Source organism: Callospermophilus lateralis, chromosome 3, assembly GCF_048772815.1.
Source record: "Callospermophilus lateralis isolate mCalLat2 chromosome 3, mCalLat2.hap1, whole genome shotgun sequence".
Classification (NCBI taxonomy): domain Eukaryota; kingdom Metazoa; phylum Chordata; class Mammalia; order Rodentia; family Sciuridae; genus Callospermophilus; species Callospermophilus lateralis.
In genome coordinates, this window is record NC_135307.1 from 33270322 (window position 1) to 33291523 (window position 21202).

General features: G+C 51.0%; 2 protein-coding genes across 4 annotated transcripts in view; one reads left to right on the plus strand and one right to left on the minus strand.

Annotated features, from left to right (window-relative positions):
- Positions 1 to 2189, minus strand: part of Rnase13 (ribonuclease A family member 13 (inactive)) — a 41638-nt gene extending 39449 nt beyond the window's left edge. The window contains exon 1 of the mRNA XM_077109133.1: positions 2117 to 2189. The gene's annotated coding sequence lies outside the window, so the exon portion shown is untranslated. The remainder of the gene's footprint in view (positions 1 to 2116) is intronic.
- Arhgef40 (Rho guanine nucleotide exchange factor 40) lies at positions 1655 to 20823 on the plus strand. 3 transcript variants are annotated; one of them, XM_077109131.1, is made up of 24 exons: positions 1655 to 1787; positions 4280 to 4477; positions 5134 to 6379; positions 6501 to 6662; positions 6805 to 6925; positions 7373 to 7469; positions 7579 to 7659; positions 7782 to 7898; positions 9756 to 9851; positions 9948 to 10063; positions 10456 to 10582; positions 12220 to 12342; positions 12586 to 12729; positions 13201 to 13811; positions 13951 to 14185; positions 14529 to 14615; positions 15227 to 15442; positions 16527 to 16697; positions 17447 to 17624; positions 18631 to 18735; positions 18963 to 19106; positions 19599 to 19741; positions 20032 to 20078; positions 20198 to 20823. In XM_077109131.1, the coding sequence occupies exons 1-23, from the start codon at positions 1785 to 1787 to the stop codon at positions 20071 to 20073; spliced, it is 4563 nt and encodes a 1520-aa protein (XP_076965246.1). In that variant the 5' UTR covers positions 1655 to 1784; the 3' UTR covers positions 20074 to 20078; positions 20198 to 20823. The 3 variants fall into 3 exon arrangements, with proteins under 3 accessions (XP_076965246.1, XP_076706060.2, XP_076706061.2); XM_076849945.2 differs by having other exon boundaries at positions 19611 to 19741; XM_076849946.2 differs by lacking the exon at positions 18963 to 19106 and having other exon boundaries at positions 19611 to 19741.
- Positions 20824 to 21202: the final 379 nt, after the last annotated feature.

Sequence of the window (21202 nt, forward strand, 5' to 3'; positions counted from 1 at the left end):
GGCAGTATTTACCCAGTGGACACCAGGGGGTAGCAAAATCTTACTCTCTTAGCTCCCTGGAACTAATTACAAAGAAGCTGGAGAGCTTAGGTGACTGGAGGGTTCACAACCTGGGACTGGAAAGAGCTCTGTCTCCATGGTTCTCCTTTGCTGAGAAGATGGTCACAGGGGTCTGCTACCCTAGATTGTTTTTAGACACTATGGAGCAGAGGTTTCTTCTCACCATCAAGGAGAATTAACCATTTTTTCTCTTCCTTTTCCAGAACAAGACAGCAAAGAAGGGGTGGAGTTTAGCGTCCTGAGGAGGTGAGAGAAGAGCCTGTCACCTTGGCAACGACCTTGCTTTCCCTCAAGCCTCCCAGCCTCAGGAACTGCTTTCAAGACAGGGCGTTTTCTAAACATGTCCCCCCCACACCCCACCCCCACAACTGCAGTGGGCATACCTGCACACCTCTCTCCGGGGACTATTTGGCCTTCCTTTCTCCTCTCCAATGCCTACCCTTTGGAAAAGCCCATAGTTCTGCCTTGGCTCCCCCGTGCCTTAAAGAGGCAGGGCACCACCCTGCTGTGCAGGACTCGGCCAGTACTCCTGGGAGACCCCCAGGGCAATTATTTCTCATCTAGAGGCGATGGAGAATGCTTGCGGTTTGGTAGTGAAGTAGAGTGGATGAGGCTACAACTTTTTAAACTAGCCTAGCCCCCTTTGTCTACTGCGTCAGATACTGGTCCCCATTGCCAGGAGCCCTAGCTCTGGGTCACTACCAACACCGCACAAGAAGGACGGGTCTGGCATCCAGTACCGAATCGTGGGTGTCTAACCCGGAGTGCCTTCCTTCCTCTAGTCCAAGAGGGATAGGCAATGCGGTGAGGAAGGGCCAGCTAAGAGAGAATGCCGAAAATGTCCACCCTTCTGCACGATTCTACAGAAAAATCCTGATCCCGGGACCCTGCCCCCAAAGCCACACTATCCACCCCCCATCTCAAGCCTTTACAGTTCCATAATTCCCCCCACGCCCCCGCCTTCCTCAAGCAGCACAGAGGAGCCCATTGTAGCCTGGAGGTTCGAGGCCCGAGGAGATGGGAGGGGAAGGAGAAGGGCGGGCAAGCCCCCGAGAACTTAGGGGAATCCCCTGATTTCCAAGCTCTCGGTTCTACCCAGAGGGGACAAGAGCTTGAGGATCTCTTCTGAGTCCCAGAGCCTTCCAAGGCTGACAACAGAGGGGAGAAGGGAGTCCTAGGCGAGTTAGAGACGGAGGTTTCCGGCCGCTGACGACCCAGTCCTAGACAGGGGACCTAAGGGAATTACGCACGCCCCAGACTTTGGAGTGTCCCATGCAAAGGCTAAACTGATCCCTCAGTGAGAAAGGCGACGGCGGGAATATAGGGGCGTCCTCGGCCGGGCAGGCCTTCGAGGGTCAGGGTCCGGGCTACCCACTGGAGGGCGGGGCGGAGAAGGCAGAGAGTTTCGAGTGAGACTGGTGGATTGGCTGGCGATGTCGGGGGAGCAGCAGCCCAGAAGCTTGGCGACGGAGTCTAGTCAAGGGGTCCCGCGCCCAGGCGGGGGCGGGCGCTGAAGGGCGGGGCGGGGCGGGGCGGGGCGGCCGTCTCGGCCCTCCCTGGCTGGGCCCCGCGGCCTGGGAGCCGGAGCGGGCCGAGCCGCCACCGCGGCCGGAGCTGTCCCCCAGCCAGACCCGGCGAGACGCGAGAGGCGGGAGGGAGGCGGTGGCGCGCCCAGCCCCGCCCGCCCGACCGACCTAGCGTCGGACGCGGCCCGGCGCCGAGCCATGGTGAGTCCCGCGCCGCAGCCCCTGTGTCCCCTCCGCCTTGGAGCAGTCCGCTCTGGGTCCCCAGGCCCCAGCCCAGAGCCTCCTGTGTGTGCCTTGCGCTGTTCTGCGCTCCTGAAACTCTTTTCCCTCCCATCCCCCTGCCTGCCCCACTGCCTAGCTCTGTCCCCACCGGTGTTGCCTTTACCCTTTCTTCCACTCTCCTACGCCCCCTCCCCCAACGTCCCCCTTGTCTCTCCCTTAATCTACACACCTCTCCCCCCTCCTCTGTCCAGACCTGTGCCTGCCTTTGCAGGATCTCCCCCGCCCCCCTCCGGATCCTAGTTTCTTACCCGCGGGAGACCCCTGCGGGTTGGTCCTGCAGCAGTTCTGCAAGGGGCACCGCCTCGGGTCATGAGAACTGACCTGCCTGGAACCACCATTTTCCATCCGAGTCCCCAACCCGGTGAGGCGGGCCCACCCATCCGGCCCTGGGGGACCAGCCGCAGCTGTGGCTGGGCCAGGGCCAGGGGCTTGGCCAAAGAGGGAAATTCCCGCGGAGAAAAAGGGACTGCTTTAGGGTAGTGGATGGGGCGCGCGGGGAAGGGGGGGTCACAGTACCAGGGGGCGTGACGCTGCCAGAGCCGACCAAAGATCGTGGGGGAAAGTGCCCCAGAGCTCACGCTGCAGAGAAGCGCTCAGAGCACTCTGCAGAGCCGAGGAAGAAGGGCGGGAGCTCCTTGCCAGAGGCAGAGAACCTTGGAGCAGCACTTCAGGGCCCTGGAAGCCCACATCAACAGGAGTGAACACTGTCCTGGGAACTTTCAGTCCAGAAGTATTCTTAAAGATCCATTGCAAGAATGAGCACTGCCAGGGAGAGCGCTCTCTGTAAGGGGGAGGGGGCAGGCAAGGGGGCTCTCTCTGCAGTGTGAAGGAGGGAGAGAGGCCCTACCAGGGGGTGCTCCCTGCAGGGAGTGGAGGAGGGTTAGGAGCATTAACGGGGCCCTTCCTCTACTGAGGGAAGGGCACCCCCTGGTAAGGATATTGGAGCTAGAAGAAAGAGGAACTGGGCCAGGGAGAGCTGACTCAGTCTCTAGTCTCTTCTTCAGTCCCGGCCTGCAGGAGGCCGGGTCTCTGGGCTCCCGCCCGCAGCCTCCCGCCCCAGACCCCTCCTCCCCTCCTCCCCTCCTGCCGCTGCCGTTTCCTGTGGCTGAGACTCTCGCTCAGCCATGAGCTCACCGCCCCTAATGGGTTGCAGCTGCCTTGCTACTCTAGCTCTATCTCCCCCTCCCGGTCTTGGAGTCGACGGCCCACTCTGTCTCACCCCTGCCCATCTCCACCTTATCCCCACCCACGCGCCCAGTGCCCGCGGAGTACTGAGAACACTTGGGGGTCTGTCAGCTCGCCTACACATCTCGGGGCCGGATCTGTGCGCTGACGCACGGAATGTCAGTCCCCGGAGTAGCCGCCTAGCTTGGGACCAGCAAGCGACTCCAACCAGAGTAAAACAGCAGTTTTGTCTTGGGGCAAAATCAGGACGTGGGGGCCGGAGCGGGCAAAGAGCTAGGTAAATACTGCCTGGAGCATACCTTTCCACATTTACAGCAAAAGAATCTGATAAAAGGAACTTCAAAGGCCATCTTGAAAGCGAAATAAGCTTGCAAAGGAATAGCCCAAGGGGCTGTTGTTTAGGGTGTGGGATGGAGAAGGATGTCCAGTTGATTCACTTAGGATGAAGTGGGGCTTTTTAGATGGTGACTACAGGTCCAGGTTGGCAGACTCAGGTCCCCCTAGAATCAGAAAAGATTTCAGCTGGAATGCATACCATCAAGGCCTCCTCCTCGCTTCCCCACATGTTCCTTTTGTGCCTTTTTTCCTCTTTCAAATGCCCACCCCATTCTTTTGTAACCCAATCCCACATGCTCTGGGAATGGATGATTGCTTTAGAGCCACTCTGGAAGAAAGAGTACTATAAAGTAGTGAGATAGTCGCAGTCTTTACATCTCTTTCTTTCCACCCTTGACCTTCTCTAGGGTGAAATTGTGGATGGTGGAGCCTTCACTAAAAGTGGGGATGTCAGGATGTTGGGCTCTGGGAAAAATGATTTTCAGAATCATTTCTGAAATGATTGTATGGCAGCACCCTCCCCCATCCTCTGGTATTCTTGACTATTAGCTTAGTCCCTGACAGCCCAGTAGCCTCTCTGTCTCCTGAAGAGAGCCTATGCAACCACCCCCAATGTACAAGCATCAGTATTCACAATAAATTCTTCCTGGACTTCCAAAGCCAAGGTCTCAGAGCTTAAGTGTAGAGACCTGCTAGGCCTGTGCGCTCTAACTGGTTCTGCCCCATTTCCATCATGGACTTATTCAGATAGCATTTCCTAAGCATCACTTGGGCACACATTGTACATTGGGGTCCTGGGGGATGCAGCTGCCCATAGTCCAGTACAGGCCCTAAAAAAGTCATGCTTGGGTGATCACTAGGGGTCTGTAGCCTGGTTTTGTCTCTCCCAGGAGCCTGAGCCAGTGGAAGATTGTGTGCAGAGCACGCTTGCCGCCTTGTACCCACCGTTCGAATCCACAGCCCCCACCCTGTTGGGTCAGGTGTTCCAGGTGGTAGAGAGGACTTATCGGGAGGATGCACTGAGGTACACACTGGACTTCCTGGTACCAGCCAAACACCTGCTTGCCAAGGTCCAGCAGGAAGCCTGTGTGAGTAGCTGTGCATCCCATTTCTGACTCTCCTAAGATCCACTGCCTCTCCCAAGGCTCACCACTAGATTCATCTCCCCAACACACACACAGCCACCCCTAATACTGATCCCCACAGAGACACTCAACTTTGTTTGCTGACTTTCCACAGTCTTTGACCCTTAAAGATAGTGACTTAGATACTAAAACATGTACATGTGCATTTATCTTCCCCAAATAGCAATCTCTAAGAAATTTTGATTCCCAAAGACCCTGGCCCTCTAGACCCAATACTAGACATTTCCCCCCTCCTGTGAATTTCTCAAGATACTAAACTCCCCCAGATATGACTCAGCAAATACTTCACTTCTGCAGATGTAGAGACCCAAGAGTCTTTGATTCCTCTAAGACAATGGCATCTGCTGACCATATCTTTTAATGATTCAGTTCTTACCCACCCACACATGGAACTAACATCCTAGAGAAGCTTCTTACTATTTAAAGACATCCCTTCCTTGGCCACATGAACACTCCAAAATCTCCCTTCCTGTTCCCCAGGGATTGTAGCCCACCATGCATAAGGCCATACCTGCCCAGTGTGGACCCACTCTCATTGCCTCCTCCCACTGGTCTCTTCAGCAAAGACCTGAGTGCAGCCTACCAACCTCTTTCCCCAGGCCCAGTATAGCGGATTCCTCTTCTTCCATGAGGGCTGGCCCCTCTGCCTGCACGAGCAGGTGGTGGTGCAGCTAGCAGCTCTGCCCTGGCAGCTGCTGCGCCCAGGAGACTTCTACCTGCAAGTGGTGCCCTCTGCAGCCCAAGCACCCCGTCTGGCCCTCAAGTGTCTAGCCCCAGGGGGTGGGCGGGTGCAGGAGTTGCCTGTGCCCAATGAGGCCTGTGCCTACCTGTTCACACCCGAGTGGCTACAAGGCATCAACAAGGACCGACCAACAGGTCGTCTCAGCACTTGCCTACTATCTGCACCCTCTGGGATTCAGAGACTGCCCTGGGCCGAGCTCATCTGCCCACGATTTGTACACAAAGAGGGCCTCATGGTTGGACATCGGCCAAGCACAATACCGCCAGAACTGCCACCCGGACCCCCAGGGCTTCCTAGCCCTCCGCTCCCTGAGGAGGTGCTGGGCACCCGGAGTCCTGGGGATGGGCACAATGCTCCTGCCGAAGGACCAGAGGGTGAGTATGTGGAACTATTAGAAGTGACGTTGCCTGCGAGAGGAAGCCCCACAGATGTTGAGGGCCTTTCTGGCCTGTCTAGAACCCGGACAGTACCCACCCGCAAGAGTGCTGGAGGGAAGGGCCGGCACCGGAGACACCGGGCATGGATGCACCAGAAAGGCCTGGGGACTCGGGACCAGGATGGAGCACGCCCACCTGGTGAGGGAAGCAGCACCAGAGCCTCTCCCGGGTCCCCGCCTGGAGCTGAAGCTCTCCCAGAGGCAGCAGTCCTGGAGGTGTCTGAGCCTACAACAGAAGCCTTGGGAGAAGCCTCTGAATCTTGCCCCCTTCGGCCAGAGGAATCTGGAGGAGGAGCAGGCCAGGGAACTGAAGGACCAGTTGGTACACCTCGGAGAACAGGCAAAGGAAACAGGAGAAAGAAGCGAGCTGCAGGCAGAGTGGCTCTTAGCCGAGGAGGGGATAGTGCCCCACTCAGCCCTGGGGACAAGGAAGAGACCATCCACCAGGAAGCCCTTGTCAATCTGCTTTCACCAAATGTACAAGAGCTTCCAGAATCCGGCCTAGTTAAGGAAGAGAATGAAGGCTCTGGAAAGCCAGAATGTGAATCAAAAGAGGAGCTCACACCAGCAGATGAAAAAGAGCCTTGGCTTTCAGAAGATTGTGGGCCTAAAGAGGGAGGGCCCCAAGAGAGAGTGCAAGAGGGATCAAACCTGGCAAGTATGGCAGGTAAGATGACACTGAGATCCAAGACAGAGGGTGGGCTGGAAGAGGATCAGGGGTTAGGCTGGGGCCAAAACAGCCAGACCCATCCTCACTTTAGGCCACAGCTCTGCCTGTGTCTGTGTAGGATCCACAGAGGGGCTCCTGTCTGACCCCCTAACACAACCCCTGGAGACAGTGCAGGAAGTAAAAGGGGATAGCATCCCAGAAGAGGCCCCTCCAGTCTCCATCTCTGATGACCCTGATGTAGCTTGGGACTTGATGGCATCTGGATTCCTCATCCTGACTGGTCAGTGGACATCAGTATATAAAGGGAGAGGGACTTGGGGAAAGAGAAGCAGTTGAAGTGGGCGTGGAAGGGAGGTAGGGTGGAAGGGAGGTAGCCAAGGACTGCTCCCAGCCAGGACAGCCTGGCCATTTTGTGTCTTCAGGAGGGGTGGACCAGAGTGGGCGAGCTCTACTGACCATTACCCCACCGTGCCCTCCTGAGGAGCCCCCACCCTCCAGAGACGTGCTGAGCACTACTCTTCATTATCTCCACTCACTGCTCAGGTAACTGTGGTGAGCACGAGGACCCTATACAGTAACCTCCTGAGTCCTGAGGACCTGACCTCCTTCTCAGGACACTGACCTTCTGATTTTTAGCACACCTACTTCTTCAACTCTCAGCTTTCCAAGCCTTTGACATTACTGACTCCTGACTTCTAGACACCATGCTACAGGCTTGTATTTAATTCATACCTTTCCAAAACATAGAATTCTTACTTCCAGACCTTAGTCCCTTGGCCCTGTCAGTAAACTCCAGATTACTGGTCACCACCTCTTGGACACCCATCCCAGACTTTGGCCCTTTGCTTGTTGTTTCCCAAAGGTACCAGGAACTGACTTCTCCTAAAGACTACCAATGCTAAATCAGACCTGTGCCTCTGCCCTTCCCTACCTGCTATCTCCCCAATATGCACACACACTGCAACCTCCTTAGCTCTTCTGCCTCCATAGGCCTGATCTTCAGTCATTGGGACTGTCGGTTCTGCTAGACCTTCGCAAGGCACCTCCACTGCCTCCAGCACTCATTCCTGCCCTGAGTCAACTTCAGGTAACCAATCCCTCTAGACAGGCTCTTCCCCTAGATCCTCACTCTCCCCTGGTGCCATTCCAAGCCACCCAGTTGCCCACAGTTTTAGAGTTATTCTTCTTACTCTCAGGACTCAGGAGACCCTCCCGTCATTCAGCGGCTATTGATTATCACCCAGGATGACCCTCCGGCTGAATTCCATGGACTTCAGGTTTGATCCCCTCGCTCCCACCTAGTATCCCATCAGAGTGGAGATAGGCTATCAGGAGCCTGAGGCTGGTCTCTGAATTCATGGGTGCCTGGTTAGAAACCCCTGCCTTTACATGTCTACAGGGTGCTGAGTTGCTGTCTGAGAATGATCTGAAAAGAGTGGCCAAACCAGAGGAGCTACAGTGGGACTTAGGAGGTCACAGGGACCCCTCTCCCAGCCACTGGGTAGAAGTACATCAGGTAAGCTTTCACTCTACCACTTAGGACCCTGGGACATAAGAATGATCCAGCTGAGGACATTCTAGGAGAGAAGGCAGATCCAGGACACAACCCTGGGGGCGGGAAAAAGTGATTTCCACTCCTTTCAATTCAGCAAGTATTTATGGTTTATAAACTATGATCAAGTAGCAATGGGCTACTGGGGGGATGGGAAGAGTATTTTAAATCTTTATTTATTTATTTGGTACCAGGGATTGAACCCAGGAGCTCTTAACCACTGAGCCACATCCCCAGCCCTTTTTATATTTTATTTAGAGACGTCTTGTTATGTTGCTTAGGGCTTCACTAAGTTGCTGAGGATAGCTTTGAACTTGTGATCCTCCTGCCTCCGCCCTTCCCAAGCTGCTGTGATTACTCACACACACCACCGCACCTGGCTTAAATTCTTTTTTTTATTTTTTTGATGATGTTATTGCATTTTTTATACCTTTATTTTATTTTATTTTTTATGTGATATTGAGGATCAAACCCTGTGCCTCACACATGCTAGGCCAGTGCTCTACCACTGAGCTACAACTACAGTGTTATTTAATATCACATTAAATAACATGACTTTATATAAAATAGTTATACTTTATAACTATTTTAAGTTATAAAATAACTAGAGAAGAATGCTAGATAGTGTCATTGGATTTCTGGAAAGCGCCAGAGTCAAAAGGCTGGTTTTTGTTCCATATGACCTTGAACAGGTTACCTTATCTCACTTCCAGAGATGGTGCCCTTTCTCTATCTGCTCCCTGCACCAATATCCAGGCCCTCAGGATTCTCACCCCAAAGTACAGCAATTGTGATATGATCTCTAAAGCTCCTTCCAGCAATTATCTGCAAGGATTTTGTGAATCTAGGTGCTCCAAGTGTTCAAGAAGAGAGGAATAATCATGATCCAAGTGTGAAATCGGAGGTGAAACATGGTCTGTGAGCTGTGCATCAAGAGGGAAGTGGACAGGGGCTCAGGGGCACACACCTAAAATCCCAGCAGCTCTGGAGGCTGAGGCAGGAGAATAAGTTCAAAGCCAGCCTCAGCACCTTAATCCCTAAGCAACTCAGTGAGACCCTGTCTGTAAATAAAATACAAAAATTAAAAGGGAGAGGGGCTAGGGATGTGGCTCAGTGTTAAGTGCCCCTGGATTCAATCCCCAGTACCAAAAAAAAAAAGGAAGTGGAACTGGAGTAAGGTATGTAGTACACCTGTGATCCCAGCTGAGAGGAGGCTGAAGCTGGAGGATCACAAGTTCAGGGCCAGCCTTGGTAGCCTAGGGCCAGCCTTGGTAGCCTTGGCAACTTAGCAAGACCCTGTCTCAAAATAAAAAATAAAAGGGCTAGGGGTGTAGATCAGTGGTAGAGCACCCTGGGTTTCAATCCCTGTTACCTCTACACATACACACACACACACACACACACACACACACACACACACGTGTGTGTGTGTGTGTGTGCATGCGTGCCCGCACGCCTGCACAGAAAAATGGGTCTTTTGAGGCAGACAGGAGGGTTATCCACGGTTAAGACCCAGTACAGCAGGAAAGGAAACTCAGGTTTACTAAACTATAAAATGCCAGGCCATGGTAGGTACTGGGCTGGTATTACCTCTTTAAAACTCATAAAATCCTGTCTTATCCCAATTTTACAGCTGAGAAAAATAAGGTTCAGAGTTTTGGGACCCACCCGATGTTATCCAATTTGTAAGCAGCAGACAGCATGCTGAAATAGAGCCCAGCATTACCTCCATTAAAGTCTCTGGGGCTGCCTCAACCCACCCTAGGACTTAGGTGCCTCATCCCAAACTCTGATCTTTGACTCCCTGCTTGTGGGTTTCAGGAAGTGGCAAGGCTGTGCAGCCTGTGTCAAGGTGTGTTGAGCTCTGTAAGGCAGGCCATTGAGGAACTGGAGGGAGCAGTGGAGCCAGACGGAGAGGTATGAAATGAGAAGGACAATTGGGGATGGGATAGGGATGGGACTGAAGTGGGCACTCTAGTAGAACCCCAGCTGTCAATTGCTCCTTTTCCCTAGGAGACGGTGGGAATGCCCGAGCCCCTGCAGAAAGTGCTGGCAGATCCCCGGCTGACTGCACTGCAGAGGGATGGAGGAGCCATTTTGATGAGGCTACGCTCCACTCACAGCAGCAAGTATGATATGGATGTGCAGAGGCAGGTAGAAGTGGGAGGGGGAAACACAGCAGAAGGCTGCCAGCAAACCTTAGCTACCTCATAATTCTTACTGCACATGTATCTGGGTAGGATATTGTGTTTTTAAATTTATTATCTCATAACCTTCACAACATTACTGTGTGCTAGTTACAATTATGAATAAGGACTTGGAGGATCAGAAATGTTAAATATCTTGGCCAGGCTAATTCAGTGAATGGGAGAGTTAGGATTCAAGTTCAGGTAGTCTAAGTCTGGCCCATATCTGATCCACAGTGTTATGCCACCTCTCATGTTTATGTCTCTGGAGATGAAAAGACAGAGTCAAGGGGCTTGACAAGGGCAAAGGTTTATTCTGCCCCAACCTTCCCTAGGTTGGAGGGCTCAGGCCCAGCTACACTATATCAGGAGGTGGACGAGGCCATTCATCAGCTTGTGCGCCTCTCCAACCTGCACGTGCAGCAGCAGGAGCAGCGGCAACGCCTGCAACAACTCCAGCAGGTGAGCTAGAACTCTAGACTGTTCTTACTCAGTCTGGGAACCTGGTCTCTGGTACCCACTTCTCTGGATAGTTAGCATTCATGACATTCTTTTTTGCCAGGGACGCTGAATGCCCCACCCTTTCACCTTACCTGCCTAGGAGGTTGGTTATTAAGTATGAGATTCAATCACAGGGTGGAAGCATCTCAGCACCAGCAAAGAGAAGCCAGGTCTCCTCTCTGTTGATCAGGGTCTTTAGAGATTGTTAGAGATGCTCAGTTCCCTAGGGAATTCAGGGGAAAACTGATTGACTCTGGAGTGACTTCTTCCTTAATTTAAAAATAATCTCTCGATACCAGCTCTTTAGCTACACGGCCACAAATGCCACCTTTACTCTTATGCAGTGTCATCCCCCAGATCTGAGGCTGGAAGTATCCTATCTTCTTCCATCTTAGGAGAGAGCATTACAGGCCCCTGGGGGGAACCAGGTCCTCTTTGTGGGGAAGATTCAAGAATAAGACTAGCTCCTCTGAACCTTGACTCTTTTTTCCTGGGATTAAGAGCCCCACAAGGATTTGCTCTCCACCCTACCACTTGGAGTAGAGGGGGCTTTGATATCTGGTTGTTCTGCTTTAGTCCCAAGCATGATGACAGCAGTGTCATGAACCTGCCTGTGGGCATCAGGGGAAGGCTCATCTCAGGGTCAATGCTAAGTAGGGGTCAGAGCTTTTTTGTTTGGGGATTGCTGTATTTTAATTTCTGCTATTCCAATATCCAAGGGATCATCTCTTACTGTTTGTTGGCTGGTTGATTAGCTGTCTCCCCTCTCCACTCCTGATTTTAAAACCTATTTAAAAATAGGATTTAAAGGTTAAAATGGTCTATTTGAGTTCTAGCTCTACTATGTATAAGGTGTTGGACAAGTCATGAAGCTTTTCTGAGATCCTAAGTTCACCTCTGTCAAATGGAAATACTTATAATTAACACATAAGGTAGTTAGGATAATCAAATTAATTCGGCAAAGTACTCTATTAAAGTGGTTATTGTTGGCACTGACTATGAGGAACATTCTCAGACTTCTCAGCCTCAGGCTGCCCTACCCCAGTTTCCAGCCTTGCTTCAGAGGGAAAAAAAAAATGCCATTTCTTTTTGGTCAAACATCCAGAACTAGCACATGAGTTCCTTTCCATAATAAGCAACTAAATCTGGGCACACACATTCACACACATGTATCCACCTTCTCCAGGCATGGTACCAGGACTCTCACCCATTAGTTGCCAGACACAGGACCTGTGACATTTCTCCTGGCTGGCCGTTGGTTACTCAGATGACCCTCATCCTGCCTTTGGTTCACCTAAGTTCTGTTTCACTTTCCAGGCCTAGCCCTGGAACTCTAACCCGCCTCCATCAATGCTTCCTGCCAGCTCAGCCTCATCTGGCACTTTACTAAAGGCTCCTTACTCAGTTTTTCACCTGATCCTTGTGGAAACTATTGTCATTCATTTTTACCAAATGCAATTACAGATGAGATAAAATGGGTTACCCAAGGTTCTACAGATCAGGGTGGAAAACTGGAGCTGGATTTGAATCTTTTCTTACCTTTCTCCTCCACGGTCTCCTCCCTCATGGACCCTGTTCTCCCACCCCATCTGCCTCAGGTGTTGCAGTGGCTCTCGGGCCCAGGGGAGGAGCAGCTAGCCAGCTTCACTGTGCCCAGAGACTCCCTGTCTACCCTGCAGGAGATAGAATTGCGATTCCGAGCCTTCAACACTGAGGTTCAGGTGAGAAGGGAGAAGAAACGGGTTGGGATTGTGGCTCAGTGATAGAGTGCTCGCCTAGCATGCAGGGACACTGGGTTCGATCCTCAGCATCATGTAATTGTAAAATAAAGATATTGTGTCCATCTAAAACTAAAAAATAAATATTATTAAAAAAAATAAAAAAAGGGAGAAGAAACACAGGGCGGTAGGGTGTTGACTAATTGGGAGTGAGGACCAGGTCTGAGCGTGGTCTTCTTTCTCCAGGAGCGCCTATCCCAGGCACGGGAGGCTGTTACTCTGGAGGAGGATATGGCCTCCCAAAAGGTTCTGGATATCTTTGAGCAACGGCTGGAGCAGGTTGAGAGCAATCTCCATCGGGCCCTGCGGCTACAGCGCTTCTTCCAGCAGGTGCACACAGAGCCCCTTCCTTCTGTGCCCACCATTTCCTCTCTTTGGCCTGGAGAGGCTGAGTAGGCAATTTTGTTAAGCACAGGGACTCAGGAGCTCATCTCCTTGGCTTTGACTCTTAGCTTGGCCACCTACTTGAATGATTTGAGATAAGGTACTAAACCTGAATGTGCCTTGGCACATTCTGCCTCACAGACCTGCTATAAGGATATCAAGAAACAATATATAGAAGCACTTCATACCAAGCCTGCCACTTATAAACCCTGTATAAGTTTTAGCTGTTCTTTTATCTAGGATCCTGTCTCCATCCCATCTCCAAGTGACATGGTTAGGCAGTAATGCTAGGACAAGGAAAGGACACGGGGTGTTGGGATGGTTTGGGGCATTGGGAGACCATCAGCAAGAGGAACAGAGGTGTTGCATGCATTTGAAAGTAGCACAGGTCCTCACCCTCATCCCTTTGTCTTTTAGGCCCATGAGTGGGTGGATGAGGGTTCTGCTCGGCTGGCAGGAGCTGGGCCAGGTCGGGAGGCCTTGCTGGCAGCCTTAGCCCTTCGACGGGCCCCGGAGCCCAGTGCTGGCACCTTCCAGGAGATGCGGGCCCTGGCTTTGGACCTGGGCAGCCCAGCAGCCCTGAGAGAATGGGGACGCTGCCGGGCCCGTTGCCAAGAGCTGGAGAGGAGGATTCAGCAACAGCTGGGAGAGGAGGCCAGTCCTCAGGGCCAGCGACGACGACGGGCAGACAGTGCCAGCAGTGCTGGGGCCCAGCGAGGCTCCCACAGTCCCTCACCCAGCCTCAGCTCCCTGCTGCTCCCCAGCAGCCCTGGGCCACGGGCTGCCCCATCCCATTGCTCCCTGGCCCCATGTGGAGAAGACTACGAGGAGGAAGGTCCCGAGCTGGTTCCAGAAGCAGATGGCAGGCCCCCAAGGGCAGTGCTAATCCGAGGCCTGGAGGTCACCAGTACCGAGGTGGTAGACAGGACGTGCTCACCACGGGAACATGTGCTGCTGGGCCGGGCTGGGGGACCGGATGGGCCATGGGGAGTAGGCACCCCCCGGATGGAGCGCAAGCGAAGCATCAGGTGAGAACCCAACCCAATTAGTGCCCAAAAGGCAGAGCCAACTTGCCAGCAAGAAAAAAACATGACATTGTTAGGGATAATAGCTCCCTTTTATGCACCAATGACACTTTCTCTGCCTCCTTGTCCCTTGTCCCTACAGTGCCCAGCAGCGTCTGGTGTCTGAACTGATTGCCTGTGAACAAGAGTATGTGACCACCCTAAGTGAACCGGTACCATCCCCTGGACCTGAGCTGACCCCTGAACTTCGGGGCACCTGGGCTGCCACTCTGAGTGCCCGGGAGAGACTTCGAAGCTTCCACAGGACACACTTTCTACGTGAGCTTCAGGGCTGCGCTGCCCACCCTCTGCGCATTGGGGCCTGCTTCCTTCGCCATGTGAGTGATCCTCTAAAATGTCTTTTAGGTTCCTTTCCTTTCCCATGATCTAGCCCCATCCACCCGTTCCTCCTTCACATCCACTACCCACTGCCCGCTTCCTCCCCAAGTAGTCTAGCAGTTTGGGGCTCAACCCCACTTTCTGGGCACCTCTGGCTCTGCTCAGCCTCTCCGTCCTGGCCCTCCAGGGCTACCTGGGCTTCACTCTCTTCCTGGAAGGATGAGGGTTCCCTGGTGACCTATCTGTCCTTGGGCTGCAGTGAGGATGAAGGGGAAGGGAGAGTCTGTCTGCAGGAGCCTCACCAGGAATGAGTGAGAACTTGTGCCTTCCTTACTTGTGCAGGGGGACCAGTTCAGCCTCTATGCTCAGTATGTGAAGCACCGACACAAACTGGAAAATGGTCTGGCTACACTCAACCCCCCAGCCAAGGTAAACTCCGCTCGAACCCTCATGAGAAGAGGGTCTGAGAAGACCTAAAAACCCACCCCACTTCAACATCCGTCAGGGATAAAAAGCTTTCTTAAATGTACCCAGGAATGCCTTCTACCTGTCATGTCCCAGAGTTGCTGAGGGAGGGACAAGCACTGGACTAGGAGCCTGGTGAGGCTGGGTGTTTATCCAGTTCCCCCAACTGAGGAACTTGGGTAAGATTCTTGATTCCTCAGGGCCTCCATTTCAACGTCTGGTAAACCGAGGGCAATATTCCCTCCATCTTGAGCTCTCACAGAGAGTTCAAGGATCAAAAGACTTCGCATCAAAAGATATGAAAGTGATTTCAAAAGCTAAATGCCAGAGACTATAAGGTGTTATTCCCCAGGTTTCTTTTTCAACTTCCTTTAGAATGCAGAATAATGATTGTATTTCCTACAGGCCTCCTGCCTGTCTTCTTTCTGGAGGAAAGGGTTTTGCTTTACCTTTGGGGGTATCTGGGCTTCATCTATACTCTAAAGCCTGGACCCAACCTACTACCCACCTTCCCCCAAAGTTTGCCCCCCACAGGCACCAGCTCCTTCCCTCATCCTGTCTGTTTCCTCACCTAGGGCTCCATGGAGAGTGGCCCTTACCTGCCCCGGGCCCTGCAGCAGCCCTTGGAGCAACTGGCTCGGTATGGGCGGCTCTTGGAGGAGCTCCTGAGGGAAGCTGGGTCTGAGCCGAGTTCTGAGCGCCAGGCCCTTGGGGCTGCTCTGCAGTTGCTCAGAGAACAAGAGTCCCGAGGCAGAGACCTGCTAGCTGTAGAGGCAGTGCGAGGCTGTGAGGTAAGGCCCTGGCTCTAGTCCCTCTTTTCAAACTGCCTAGCCCTGTAGCCTCAGACAGGGTAGACTGATGAGAAGAAAACCAGAGTTAAGGCCAGAGGGCCCTAAGCTCTAAATTTGTGTGTGTTGGGGAGGGTGGAGGGGGCGCATACCAGGGATTGAACTCAGGGGCACTCAGCCACTGAGCCAAATCCCCAGCCCTATTTTGTATTTTTTATTCAGAGACAGGGTCTCACTGAGTTGCTTAGCACCTCACTTTTGCTGAGGCTGGCTTTGAATTCACGATCCTTCTGCTTCAGCCTCCCAAGCCGCTGAGATTACAGTCATGCACCACTGCATCCAGCTCTATTTTTTTTTTCTTATTCTTTTGAAGTTGTAGATGGACAGAATGCCTTTATTTATTTATTTATTTATATGTGGTGCTGAGGATCAAACCCAGTGCCTCATGCATGCTAGGCAAGCACTCTGCCATTAAGCTACAGTCCCAGCCCAATAAGCTCTAATTTTTAATCAGCTGGATGGATTTCATTGTCACTGAAGTTAAGTGGTCCTTTGTTTCCTCATCTGTAAATAAAGAAGCTGTGTCCTGCCCTACATCCCCTACCTACAATCTGCCTTGTGCTCTCCTATTCCTTTCCTAATTCTTATCTTTCCCTTTCTGGTCTACACTTCTACCTGCATCTCAACACCCAACACATTCTTTATTCACCTCTACCAGGTCTCTTTCCTGCCCTGAGATTCCAGAACAGACTAAATAAAATCTTCATTGCTCTGAGATAAACTTATTCTAGTTCTTTGCTGGCTCTCTTCCTCAGTCCCCAAAATGCAAAGGTTTTCCAAGGGGAGACTTTAAGTTCTAGTGTGCAGTGCACCTTCCCATAATGAGAGGCAAGATTGTGCTGGTAGACCAGCTGTACTGTACATGGTGACCAGTGAATGGATTCTAGGCTGAGGGCTTTCCTAATTTCCTGACTCTGCCTGAGAACCAGTGCATTAGGCCCCCGTGCTCTATAAATCTATTTTTATTCCTTGTAAAGTACATACAAAAGGATCCAGAGCCAACCACCTTTCCTTTTCCTCTCCCCAGATAGATCTGAAGGAGCAGGGACAGCTCTTGCATCGGGATCCCTTCACTGTCATCTGTGGCCGGAAGAAGTGTCTTCGCCATGTCTTTCTTTTTGAGCACCTCCTTCTGTTCAGCAAGCTCAAGGGCTCTGAAGGGGGTTCTGAGACTTTTGTTTACAAGCAGGCTTTTAAGGTACATTGCCTGGAGTTGGAGTAGGTGAAGGGGACAGGAAGCTATGCTGTACTTGAGAACTCAAGTGTTCTAGAAGTTCATCCCCAACCCAGGTTCTGAATAGGCTTTGACCTATAACCAGTCATCAAGTTAAGGTATCAGAGGATGACAGAAGTCCCTGCCATTGGTCTACCCCATGGGGTTTTCACATAGTCCATGCAGATTTATGAAGTATTCTAAGTCAGACTTGGAAGAGGATCTTTCCCACCAAGGACACTTATGCCTTTTGAATTAGGAGTGGTCCCTGTGGTATGAGAGGAAAGGACACTATCCATGAAGAGGGAAAGCTTGCTTTAGGGAACCAGCCAGATAAATGTCCATAGCAACCTATAGTCTTGGATCAGGCAGTGTGGAATGATTCTAAAGATTTCTTAACTCTGTCCCCTACACTAGTTCCAGCTCTTTAGGGGTAGTTATAGTACAGAGAAAAAGGCCTAGATTTGGAATAAGACATGGGTTCAAGTCCTTACTCTAGTAATCTACATAAATTCTTGGGCAAGTTGCTGCCTATCTCTGGGCCTCATTTCCCCTTCTGTAAATTATGGTTGTTGTGAAGACTGCATGGAGTGCATTTGGCACCTGGTGAGAGTTAAGCAAATGTTTACTGACCATCTATCTACCAAATGCCAGGCTAAATGTAGTACTTGCTCATGTGATACCATCCAGCTAGAATTCATGCACCTTCAACCATTCCCCCTACTCTTCCTCAGACTGCTGACATGGGGCTTACAGAAAACATTGGGGACAGTGGACTCTGCTTTGAACTGTGGTTTCGGCGGCGGCGTGCACGAGAGGCATACACTCTGCAGGCAACTTCACCAGAGATCAAACTGAAGTGGACGAGTTCTATTGCCCAGCTGCTATGGAGACAGGCAGCCCACAACAAGGGTACTGGACAGAGCTGTGGGAAAACGTACTTGGAACCAGGGTTATGGCAGGAGGTTTTCTGGAGAACATGGAGATTGCTTAGGAAAATGGTGTAGGATGCAGAAAAAAAGAATGACTTAAGATTCAAGATCTGGCCTGAGAGAGAATTGCTGAATAGAAATTAGCCTAAGATGTACCAAAATAGAAAGAAAAAGCTAACACATGTCAGGAAAATGAGAGTAAATGGGTGGGCAAGAGAGAAAATATTTGAGATTAAGAACCGGTACCACTTATTTGCTGGATTAGTTTTTGTTTTTCTTTTTCTTTTTTAGTTGTTCTTTTTAGATATACATGATGGCAGAATGTATTTTGACATATTTTACATACATGGAGTATAACTTATTCTAATTAGGATCCCATTCTTGTGGTGTGAACATCATGTGGAGTTACACTGGTTGTGTGTTCATATGTGAACATAGGAAAGTTATGTCCAATTTATTCTACTGTCTTTCCTATTCCCATCTTGGTTTTTGTTTTCATTTGATTCTGTGAATCTCATTCTATTCTACTCATCTGAAAAATCAAATAGTAATTATTTTTTTATTTCATTTTATTTTTGCTGTATTGGGGATGAATCCAGAGCCTTGGACATACTAGGCAAGCACTCTACTAAGCTACGTCCCCAGGAAGCAGGGAGGGTTAAATAAGGTGATATATATGGAAGCATCTTATAAAATGAAAAGATTATAAAATTGTGAGTTTTGCTCTTAATGCCCAACAGAAAAGGAAGATTAGAAAAGTTGGTGGGTAGCCAGGATGCCACATATGTGAGAACAGATAGATATAAATTGGAGGAAATCAACAACTACCATCACCATTCCTGTAGTGATAGCCAACAGGAAGAGTAATGAGATACCAGAGGAAGAGAGGGAGTAATGAGAGTTGGGAAGAAGCAAAATAAAGGGTGAACCAGTGATGTGTTAGAGCTGGAGCCGAGTAGTTTGCTAACAGGGTCTTTGTTCCCTAGAACTCCGAGTACAGCAAATGGTCTCTATGGGTATTGGAAATAAACCCTTCTTGGACATCAAAGCCCTTGGGGAACGGACCCTGAGTGCCCTGCTCACTGGAAGAGGTAAGGGCCAAGGTGCTGGGGGTGTCCCCGGAATCATACCTTGATCAGCTCCAAGCACGATGGGGAGGCATGGAGGAAAGTCAGGAAGGGTAATGAGTGGGCATCTCTCTTTCCAAAAATCTGTGGGACTACCTGGGAGGCCCTCTATAAGACAGTTGTTCTGGGAAGCCAGGAGAGCTTTCCCACACCAGCACCCCACCCCCACCCCAACTCCCCACTCTCTACAGCCGCCCGCACCCGGGCCTCCGTGGCCGTGTCATCCTTTGAGCATGCCGGCCCTTCCCTTCCCGGCCTCTCGCCGGGAGCCTGCTCCCTGCCTGCCCGCGTCGAGGAAGAGGCCTGGGATCTGGACGTCAAGCAAATTTCCCTGGGTGAGGCACCTCTCAAGGGGTGGCTCCCAACAGCCGGGTCATCATGGTGATGTTCAGGCTGCCTGCTGCTGAGCAATTCCTTTTTCTAGCCAAGTAGCCCAGTTGCCATGACAATATGTACAGCTTCCCCACTGCTAAAAGAGCTTTCCATGTGGTTGCTAGGGTGATGCTTACAGCAGCCTGTTGCTAAGAAGCACTTCCTCTGTACCTCTCTTTCTCTAGCTCTCCTTGGGTTTCTATGGAAACTGCCTCAGCTTCCTGTTGTACCCTCCTGGTTCACCACGGCAATCCTTATAGTTTCCTGTCGCTTCTTCCCTGGTTGTTCTAATGATGCTGCTGACAATTTCCTGCCTCTTGGTAGGGGGGTTCTCTTGCAACTGGATTGCTATGGTGACACAGCTTCCTGTTGCTATGGAGCTTTTTCCTCCTTGACGGAGCAGCTTGGTTGCTTAAGGTAATCTGCAGGAGTTCTATACCCTACTCTCACCCTAGCTTCCCCTCTAGCCCCAGAAACACTTGACTCTTCTGGAGATGTGTCCCCAGGACCAAGACACAGCCCCAGCCTGCAACCCCCCCACCCTGGGAGCAGCACTCCCACCCTGGCCAGTGGAGGGATCTTAGGGCTATCCCGGCAGGTAAGTACCTGCAGTAAAGCTGGGAATGGGTGATCTCTTTGGTCACTTTCTGGGTGGGCTTTTCTGATCATCCAGCCCACTGGGGGAGTGGGAGAACCAATGATCCCAGCTGAGGATGCAGAGTGGATTTATTGCACAGTCTACCTTTCTCCTCTCCCCTAGGCCTGGCTAAGAGGTATCAATGCCAGAGGTGAAAAAAAAAAAAAAAAAAAATCTTTAATAAGAAGCAGGCTTGAGAGAGAGAGAGACAGGAAATATCTCCAAATTCATTGCAGTTTCTCTGCCCTCAGAGTCATGCCCGAGCCCTGAGTGACCCCACCACACCTCTGTGACCTAGGTGAGTTCATATCCCCTTTCTCTCTTCTGTCCTTCAAGTGCCCTTCTTCCTAGCCTAAGCTGCTTGACAGTCAGGTTCTTCCCTTTCCCAATCCATCCTTCTTTTCTCCTGGCTTCTAGAGAAGATCCAGAACTTGGCTGCAGCCCCTCCTCTCCACGTGTTTTGGGCTGAGATGTCAGTGGGACATAACAAAGGACTAGAAGAGCACTGAATTCCTTCCCTCTGCTCCCTGAACAGAAAGGGGATTCAAGGACCAGAGCATCCTCCTGCTACTGCTATCTCTAGCTCTCCCCTGCTTGGTGCCTTATCCTGCAGGAACCAGAATGGCCATATCTGCTTCCCTTCATAGCCTGGAAAAGGGAAATTATCCCTTTTCTAATTTTCCTTCATCCTTGGCCACTACGCAACCCCAGGACACCTCTCTGATAGCCTGTTTCTCCTCATCCCGATTCTCCCAGAGAAGACTCATCTCTGCCAGGTCAACTGGTTCCTGGTGACTCCATCCTTGGATGTCACAGGAAATGGAGCTATGAAAACCATTACTACAGAGTGGGGCCGGAACTGCAGACTTTTTATGTGTAATTATTGTTATTATAATACTATTATTATATTAAATGTATTTACTCACACTTTGCCTCCCAAGAGCCAGAACAATCCTCTGGATTAAGGTATTGCAACTAACTTGAGCACCTCCCTAAACCAACCATTAACTAGAATACAGAAAATAAAACCAAGGCTGAAGTACCCTTTATCCTTTACTGTCCAAAAACTATGCAAGAGTCTGGGAAAATGTGCTTCCTCCACAGTGGCTTCCAGAAGATCAGTGAATTTTTGGAGGTTCCTTCTCCCACATCTTGAGGCTAACTAAGCTAGTCACAGACAAACTGGGGTCTAGCACAGCCCAACAGTTTTCCAAAGAGGTCCTCAAGCTACAGTGCATGAGAACCACCTAGCCTATTTCTTAAATACTACCTTTTGGGCACCACCCAGAGATACTAAATCTGAAGACTGGTTTAAAGCCCAAGATTCTACATTTCTTGTCTAGCTCTCTGAATGATAACTTAATGCCTGAAGAGGTTAACTATTTCTAAAGCAGAAGAGCCCAAGGAAAGAAACAGGACATA

Coding starts and splice junctions, on each gene's coding strand:
- Arhgef40 (XM_077109131.1), top strand. Junction 7,470..7,578: donor CTGCCCTGAGTCAACTTCAG/GTAACCAATCCC, acceptor TCTTACTCTCAG/GACTCAGGAGACCCTCCCGT. Junction 16,698..17,446: donor TTTACAAGCAGGCTTTTAAG/GTACATTGCCTG, acceptor ACTCTTCCTCAG/ACTGCTGACATGGGGCTTAC.